Source organism: Triticum urartu, chromosome 2A (assembly GCF_056163025.1).
Source record: "Triticum urartu cultivar PI428250 chromosome 2A, HENAU_Tu73, whole genome shotgun sequence".
Taxonomy (NCBI): domain Eukaryota; kingdom Viridiplantae; phylum Streptophyta; class Magnoliopsida; order Poales; family Poaceae; genus Triticum; species Triticum urartu.
In genome coordinates this window covers 652,525,262-652,534,996 of record NC_141874.1, presented here as the reverse complement: position 1 = coordinate 652,534,996, position 9,735 = coordinate 652,525,262, and the positions used below count along the sequence as shown (strand labels likewise).

The 9,735-nt window shown below is 45.3% G+C and overlaps 1 protein-coding gene across 1 annotated transcript; it reads right to left on the bottom strand.

The window, feature by feature from the left end:
• Positions 1 to 906: 906 nt before the first annotated feature.
• On the bottom strand, positions 907 to 1,797 carry LOC147986431 (uncharacterized). Its single transcript, XM_087542004.1, has one exon. It carries the CDS (start codon positions 1,795 to 1,797, stop codon positions 907 to 909), a length of 891 nt encoding a protein of 296 aa, XP_087398130.1.
• Positions 1,798 to 9,735: the final 7,938 nt, after the last annotated feature.

Genomic DNA, 9,735 nt, shown 5'->3' with positions numbered 1-9,735 from the left:
GCGCCCGCGGCTCCACGGCGACTTCCTCGACACCGATCACCCCGACATGACATCGACCACGACATTCTTCGCACGGCTACCTCGACCACAGCTACACCACCCCTACGCTCTCGTCTACCTCGAAAACGACATAAAGGGCTACCGTCGTGCATGAGTAACCTCGCCGGGTTCCACTCCAGCCACGACCTCCGCGATGCATCGACCGTTACGATTGTGGGGGTGGGGGGGGGGGGGGGGTCCGTCGGCATGCCTTCGATTCTTCTCCAGTCTCACCGTCGACTGCGGGGGGATGTTGAGTATCATGATTATTAGGAAAGCTAGGATAGCGCAAGATATTATTCTACCTTGCCTTGTACTCTAAGATGATCATGTACTCCTATATATATGCCCACGAGGTTCAAGCAATATAATAAAATAACTATTCCACCAAATCTCTCCCTCTCTTCTAACACATATAATCATCTTGATAGATAGCCAAATGATGTTAACGGTATCCAATGGCTTGAGAAGATTTGTGGCAGACAATAGTACGTGTACCATCACCTCCTTTATGATATAAATTACACATAAAGATTAAACGACAACATAACCTAACAGTCTTACATGTATATATACGCTACAAGCATGGAGGGTAAAGCCACATGAGAGAATTCTTATAACCCACCATGTAATATCCTGTTCTCTCCACACCATCGCCAATGCTTTCATCTTCCCTGCAATACATGTGCTCGTCGTCGTTTGTTATTACAGAGTACAATATATCATCAGGCAACTCATTTTTTGGCCAACATTCTTTTTTTGTGGAGTAGTAGATATGATTTCTCTTCACACCATGATGTTTGTCTGTCACGTGCACCGCTTTAGACGAATTCAGCCCGAAGAACAAGGCGTGGTCACCAAAACTCATCACTTCTGCCCACTTGTACATGTAGCCCTCATCGTTTCCGGTGTCGACAAGTGTGAAGACCTTAAAGAAAGGCTCTCGGTTGGCAACCAACAATGTCGTATCGCCATAGATGGCTTGCCGTGTAGCTCGATGAGGTAGCCCGGGAACGACTGGTAACGGTTGCGCCTTTCAACGGCCAGCGTGTGGTTGGATGTGATGATCGGCGTGCCGTCTACCTTGATGTCAATTTCAAATTTAACCAGCTCCTCATTGGGATACATAAGACCATAGAGCTCTCCGTTGCAGAATGCGGTGTCCATAATCGTCCTCTCCCCCATTTTTTCTACGGTCCATCCGCTCGTATCGCCACCAACTTTGCACACTGCAACGTAGGACAACCAGTGAGGGATGGCAGCAAGGATGCAGCTGCTAGAGGTGGGGTCTTCGGAGAAGATGATTTTTCGATGACAGTTTGGCGCGATGTGTTCTAGTTTAGGCGAGCGTATTGGGGAGGCCTCCACCACCTCCGCATCAGAGAAGAGATTCACGATGACGAGCGTTCTCCAGTCGACCGCAGCGACCCAGCCGCCTTCGTGTGAGCCGACGAACAACTTGCCGTCTGCCTTGCCTGGAACGCGCACGACCCAGCTGTCGTCGGGGCCGCACAGGTGCTTCGTCCCTACGAGTTGCGTTCCCGTCCGGGCCTTGCACGGCGACAGGAGCAGCAGCGGGACGGGCGGTGGCGCTGGGAGCCGCGACATGGCGGCGCGCCACACCTTGCAGACGGCGGCGAGGCGCACGCGGTCGTGCGGGGAGGCAAGCCTGAGGCGGACCATGCCGAGGAGGTCGTCCGGGAGGTCGGACCACTGCGGCGACGACCACGATTGGGCGCTTCCGTCGGTTGTCGACATATCGTATGTCTCCGTCGGTTACGAGAGTGGCAAGCAGAAGTCGCAGTAGAAGCCAGACTACCTACCATATATATCTGCCAGGTCTCGATCGTGTCCCTGCCCGAGTCAACCTACCATATATATCTTCTTTAAAAAAAACTACTATCATATACTATATCTCCGACTCAGATTCGGTTTGTAAGTTCACCAATGGACGCCCGGCGTCCAAACCCGACTCGACAAGCAGGATTCCATCCATCAACACTGTACAGAACAATGGCGCCTCACAGGAAACCCCATACGACGCAAGACAAGAACAGAGGTACTCTGAGTGCATTCCTCATCATGTTGTAAAGTGCATGAACTGAGCCAGCACAAATTATGGTCCTTCAACTTACTATTGGTGAATCGAAAAGCAGTCAGCAGTGCAAGTTGCAACGCCGGCCTTTTCAAATCGGTCAATCGCAGATACTGCTCTACTGTTCAGTAAAAGCATCGCCCGCAGAAGAAAGGGTTGAAGTGATTTTTTCGCCACTACAAGAACTGGTATAGTAGGTTTTAACTGGAAATGCTTAGGGGCACGAGACTCCTGCCAAGTCCTGCCGCCCGCTCGTTTTGTCTCGTGATTCACGCAATAGTCTAATCCCGCACGAGAGCACAATGAAAAAGAATATCACTCAAAAAGTTTTAAGTTTCAACAATGAAACTTCGGCTTTTGCATCTTAAACTGCCAAGTTTAACCAATTTCAGAGATATAATTTCAAGCATTTTTTCTATCGGTCTTAGACACAAAATAGTTGATTTTTATCGGTCGCTCGAACTAAGTTTCAACATTGAAACTTAACATTTTTTTAAAGTCATCAAAATATATTTAAAATGGATCTTATTTGAAACCGCTGGTCATGAGGAACACGATAATGAAAGCAGAATTTAATTTGGAATTTTCGTTTAAAAGATATAACTGTGAAAATCTAAAGCCAAAATAAAAAGCGGGACCAGGGACATGTGTGCCCCCGCACTTGCGTACCACAAATCATCTCTCGGGTTTTAACGAGAATCAATGTATATCTGGGACATTATCTGAAAAACAACTATTTCTACCATGCAATACCAAATTTTTTTAAGGCAGTCAATCAGTCAATATATATAATGGTGTGTTCTGTCAATCTTGTGTCAGCGAGAGCATACACAATTTGTTATTATTCAAGGCTTCAAGATATTATTTTTGAAACTTTGGGAACTTTATTAAATCAAAACACAGTTACATCATTCACCGACCACCTTCCAATTGATGTCGGCGGGTCATCAAACCACGTAGACGGTGGTGTAGAGCTCGCTAGCCTAGCTAGTTCATGAGAGACAACATTCATCTCCCTTGGGCAGTGGACAAAAGAAACTGAAGTATAGTGTATCGATAAAACATTGCAATTAGCATAGATAGCAGCAACTCATGTTGAAGAACCCCCCCCCCCCCCCCCATCATGCATCGTATTGATCACCTCCATACAATCTGATTTGACAATCAGGTTCCTGATCCCAAGCTGTTGGGCTAGAAGAAGTCCATTCCTGGGCGCATATGCATCTGCCATTGTCGCATTCACTACATGCTCGATGTAGTCATTTGAAGCAGCAATAAAACTACCCTTGTCATCCTCAAGAATTGCAGTGACGGCACATTGAAGATCTTCTGAGCAAAATTGTTGCGTCAACATTGAGCTTGACGCATCCCTCAGCAGGCTTCACCCATCTTCCTCTCCGGGTACCTGTGTTCTTTAGCCATGACTTCCAATAGTTCGTTGTTAGAGCACCAATTGACATAACTATTATTCTGTCATTCCACCTCCCTCTTGGGGGCATTGTTTTGGAGCAGGAAACTGACTGAAGGGGCCAATAGGTGGAGCGTGTTGTATCTCTCGCATCGAAGACGGCGGGTCTTGACAAGGTGGCGCGGTGGAGTCTCAACGTTGGATGCGGGTTGATGGACACACGCCGGCTGGTGGCACTGTCTAACGGCGTGGTGATGCCGACGGCAGTTGGGCCTGACAAGGTCAATGCGTTGATCACTCCTGAAGATGAGACGGTGGAAGATGGCGGCGGTAGATCCAGAGTGTGCGCATGCGGTGCACTCTGTAGGACTGCCAGACCGGGTGGTGCTCTCGGCCCGACGCGGAGCAATTAAGTGAGGCCATCGGACTAGATAGTGTGTTTTCATACGGTTCGGGCACATTATTAAGATTGTAGGTGTTGCGACTTTGTTTGCCAAATAGGTGGCTTCGGGTTGATTCATATATTCATGTTGCTAGACTCTGTTGAATAACAATAAAAATTGTTGTATGCATTGATGCGGATGCTGGGGTTATCCTCCTTTTCAAAAAAAACCTACAATTAAGAACAATTGCTTCGCCAAAAGCCCCAGTCGTCTGTGGCTTTTTTAGATAAATACCATCGTTCTCAAGAGGTGTCAGTCCACCCCTTGTCTTCTGAGGATGGCAACCTGCTTGTATCAAATGCTTCATCACATGTGCCTGCCCAAGCATTAACACTCTTTAGGATCATTGGATTAACTATTATCAAGGAATAACATAAACTGGCTCAAAATTAATGTCTTGTATATGCTCTCTCACAGTGGGCATTTCAAGGAAAAGGGGTGAATAAAAAGTGGTTTCGACGTTTGCAAGGTGAGCACGAACTTGATTTGCTTTTTTTTTTTTGAGGAAAAACTTGATTTGCTTTCATTGGTTTTTGATGCTGTTCGTGAATATTTTACGGGGTCAATATATTGGAAGAATCAATTTTGTAGTATGTAAACTTAGTTGGATGCAAATGAATACCTGAAACTACCGAATACTTAAAATATGTATCTATCACATTATTTACAAGATATTTGTGTAGGAATTAATCATAAAATGAAATTGTAGCAAGGCAGTTCAAACCAGGATTTTCTAATGACTCCCCTACCTACCGAGTGGAATACGCTCTCCATGCACCCTTTGTGATAGGTGATGAATATGGGCATTTTCCAGTACATTCTCATATATATCAAGTGCAAATACAAATATTAATGCCTCCCATGAATAGAGTGCATTTTTGTTAGCATGTGTTGGCTACAGTGAGAGAGCTTATTAACTCCTTATCGTCGAATCACGAGCATCGTCAAGGACGGGCCACGTGTGAGAGCATGCTAGGAGCGCGGGCCATTATCGTGGAGCATTGGGGGGGGGGGGGGGCATAAGCTCTCTCTCTCACACACACACGTAGTGTAGAGCCCACCTATGTGGCATTTTTCTACATGATGTTTCCCCAAAAAATGGAAGTTCAAAATTTCCCTAAGTTCTTGAATTTTTTTAATGTTTATTTTCTATTTTTGAAAAATTGAAACTTGAGTTTTCATTTTTTTTCTGAAAGTTTAAATTGAACTTCAGTTTTTTAATTTCGAAAGTACATTCTTAAGGATTGAATCCTGAAAGTAAGTACTGGATTTTTTGGAAGTTTGAAATCCTCAAATTTTCTGTTGAATTTTCTGAAATTTTAAATCCCAAGGGTTGGGTCATGATTTTCTGAAAGTCACACATGGATTTCCAGAAGTTTCTAAAATGGAAAAGCACCAAAAAAAGATTGACGAATGTTGTCCCCAAAAGGGAAAAGAACCGGTGCAGGGTGGTTAAACCCATATAAAAGGCATGCGTTTAGATGATTGTTACCTCTTTAATCAAACTTCATTTTTTTATATTTTTATGTATTTGAATTCCTAGCGATAGGACCTTTGGAAAAGACCAATCTTGGATATTTAACAAGTTTAGATTTCATAGATTCGATCGTAATTCAAATTAGCATAAAAACTTTTTGTATGTGACATCTCCGCATCCTCCTGTCGAGTTCATGTTGCTTCTATGACATCTCCGCATCCTCGACACATATCATGGTGTCAAAGAGCTCTCAATTTGCAGATTTAGTGTAGCCTTTTCCCTTCTAATTTGTCATGCATGTGTCATAGTAAGAAGGAAAGGGCACATAGCTCCATGAGGAAGAAAAAAAAGAAAATGAGGGCAATGGGGATAGACTGGTGTTTATTATTAATATTATTAGAAATTTTTACAAATGTTCAGGGTAGTGGTGCGGTGAATAGTTGTGCTAAATGTTGGTGGTGGGGTATGTTTGTTCCTTTTGATACTACAATTCTGATGTTGTGTAGTTTTTTGAGGTATGTCACACACACACAATACTCTCACAATGTTTTTATGTTACCGATTTAAATTGTTTATCGGTCTATATCAATATTTTCTATACTCTTTTGGAGAAGAATTCCAAACAACGGAAGAAGGTCCTGCTCTTTTTAGCGAGATCTTTTTCAAATTAGTTATCTTCAAATATCCTTGAAATCTAAGCATCTCAAAGGTACTTCTTTGTGCTCCAGCAATTTTTTTGTACTCCGAGACCCACTTGAGTCGGCAATGACGTTTTGGCGTTATTAGGAGTGCGACTAATCCCGTGGGATCCATGGATCCCTCCATATACGCACCTTCGAGACATCGCCAATATGACAAATAACACCTTTATTGAGCAACTCCAATCCATACTTAATTACTTGCCATGTCAAGGAGGCGTTCCCTGTAAAAAAAACGTGTCCACCCAGAACCCATTAGGGAAATATTTCGCTTTAAGAACCTGGGCGCATAGACTCTGAGGATTCTCGATCAATCTCTAGGCCTGCTTAGAAAGTAAAGCTTGGTTAAACAGTTTCATGTCTCTGAACCCCAGACCACCATGAGATTTAGGTTGCAGCATGATATCCCAGGCCACCCAATGTGTATGTTGAAGCCCTTGGTTCGCACCCAGTAGGAAATCCCGTATCATCTTCCTGAGGTCCTCGCATAGGCCGTCGGGTAGCTTGAATGCACCCATAAGATAAGTTGGGAGAGCCTGGGCCACCGCTTTCACAAGCACCTCCTTACCTCCCGATGAGCAATCCCCCACCCCCCATTGCACAAGTCTTTTGAGCATCTTTGCTTGCACATCTTGGAACTTGCCTCGGTGCATTCTCCCCTTCGGTGTTGGGAGTCCAAGGTATATATTCGGGCTCAAACTCAACTTGTGAGACTTGCAAAACAGCCTTTACCTCATAATGGGTCTCAATGGGGCAAGATTTGAGTGAGCATTTGTCAAAGTTTATCAACTTACCCGTACCTTGTGCATATGTGTTGATGACCTGCTGCATCCGGGAAGCCTGTACTGTGTTTGCTTTGAAGAAAAGTAGGGTATCATCGGCGAAGAGCATGTGTGATATACCCGGAGCTCCGCGACACACCTTAAGGGGGGGTGATATTATTGTTGGTTATTTCCTTTTGCAATAGTGTCGAGAGCCCATCAGCAACAAACAGGAACATGAATGAACAGAGTGGGTCGCCTTGACGCAACCCTCGCGTCGAGGTGAACGAATCTAGCAAGGTTCCATTTAATTTGACTGAGTAACTCACCGAGGATACACACGACATGATCCAACCCATCCACCAGTGAGTGAAACCTAAGCCTTTCATCACCTTATCCAAGATGCCCCAATCGACGCGATCATAAGCCTTTGACAAATCAATCTTATAAGCACAAAAGTTCTTCCCAGGATTATTATTCTGCTCAATAAAGTGAAAGCACTCAAATGCTACAAGTGCATTATCCGTGATTAAGCTACCAGACACAAATGCACTTTGGTTCACTGAAATGATGTCACACAGAATTGGCCTCAATCTGTTTGCGAGGCATTTTGCAATCACCTTATATAGCTACATACATAGACTGATATGGAGGAATTCCTTGAGAGTGGCCGGTTGATCCACATTGGGGATTAAGACAATGGCAGTGTGATTAACATTAGCCGGCATACAACCAGTAGCAAAAAAATTATGCACCACGGGCACCACTTTCTCCTTCAATAATCCCCACTTGCGTTGATAAAATTTGGCCGGAAAACCATCGGTGCCTGGTGCCTTGAGCAGCCCTATCTGAAACAAAGCATCGGATATCTCCTTCTCAGAGAACTCCCGACATAATTCCTCATTCATCTTGAGTGTCACTTTTTTCTCGGATAGTTGCACTATCTTTTCCGGGTTGAGACTATAGGATCACAAGTGAAAAGGTCCTAAAAATGCCCGGTTGCCCTGGCTTTTAGTTCCGTCGAAGATGTAACCCACGTACCATTGTCATCCTTGAGCTTGGTGATTTTATTTTTCTTAGCCCACTACATAGCTTTTTTGTGAAAGAACTTCGTATCGTGATCACCCTCACGAAGCCAAGTAATACGTGACATCTGCAGGCATAGCATTTCTTTTTTGTATAACAATTCATTCAGCTCATCATTTACCTTATGGACTTCATTCTTGTAAGCATCGCAACTAAGCAACCGGTTCAGTTCAGCGTGTGATGCAAACCTAGGGTTTGATTAATTATTGATGAGCTACGAGTGCAACCACACTCCTAAACATCCAACTACCAGTAGATTGTCAATTTGATGCACATTGTGTGGGATAGTGACTGATTGTCCCAATTAACGTGACAACATGCATGTCCAAACGTGAGATGGAGTGGGCAATGGGTGTGATTGCATTATGAGTTCACAATTACTAACGAAAAGAGATTCCTTCACGCGCAACTTACATCGAAAAGAGAAGGCACGGTCGAGCATAAAGGTGGTGCTTTTATCTTGATACATATCTAAGGGTCTAAGGCCACACTGGAGGTTCAGCTTTGTTGGAAAGTTTGAAAAAGGGATACGAGGTATATATATCCATTGCTGCTCGATCGAATACTAAAAGCACACCATGATCGAGGAATTAATTAACAAAGTTGTGGATCACGTTGCTCGTCGGTCTAGTTTAATTTTTTTTTCAAATGCAATGAGTTGTGGTCATCATCAAGCATAACATTGCTCGGTTAGTTTAGGACCTCATGTATATGCTTTGGCACATAAGCACATGGTTGTTGGTAGTGCTCAATGGCGGAGCCACCTCAGCAAGCTCACCTCCACCGCGGCCTCCTCGAAGGTGCCATATTCACACGGCCGCACCCCCAATCCTCCACGCCCTACAGACCGGACCTCCTCTCACGCACCCCACATGGCGGAAGCAAGCAAGGGGCGGCAACATCACCGGAGGAACCGTGCCCTGCTCACCTACCATCTCCCTCCGGCTACACCCAAATCCAGATCGGTGTCAGCTTTCATCAGCACGGGCCATCCAGCGACTCCCTCTTGGCCCACTCCCATGCCAATGCCAGTGCCGTGCAAAAAATAGTGAAGGCGAACTAGCTACTTTTTTGTCGTTGCGGTTCTTCTAATCCGACAAGTTGCGACGAACAACACCTATGCCGATTTCAATCACAAACTCGTACTTTTTTTTTAACAAGAACAACCAGCTCCTGGTGCTTAGGGTTGGTGGAATTGACAATTTATGTTGCGAGTCGCATATGTTTTCATACATGTTTCACTTTTAGTTTGACACCGGCCGCCCCTTGGTTGCTTGTCACACTCCCCGCTGTAGTGCTAGCTCCCACTCATGACGAACACCTACGACTAAGGGCCCGTTCGGAAGCTCTCTCGCTTCCGCCAGTGGCCAGCTTCTCGGTCTTCTCGGTCAGCCAGCTTCTCACGGGAGAGAAATGAGTGTTCGGCAGCAGCGGCAACTCTCTTTTCCGTCAACGTGGACCAGAGAGGAGGGGACCCCACCCTGCGAGGGCACTGGTTCGCTGGCTCTCCACATGCGGCAGCAAAACGAATCGTTTTCTTGACTTGGCGGTGGCATTCCTAGTAATTAAGCTGAACTTCTCCTCTGCTGGAAGCTGGGAGCTGGGCTTGGGCAGCTTCTCAAATTTGCACTGGAGGCCGCCTCCGCTTCTTGAAGCTGGCTCCGCGGAGCCGAAGCGTTCGGCCAGCTTCCGAAGAAGCGGGAAGCGAGAGAGCTTCCGAACGGGCCC

Coding starts and splice junctions, on each gene's coding strand:
- LOC147986431 (XM_087542004.1), bottom strand. CDS start 1,797: ATGTCGACAACCGACGGAAGCGCCCAATCGTGGTCGTCGCCGCAGTGG.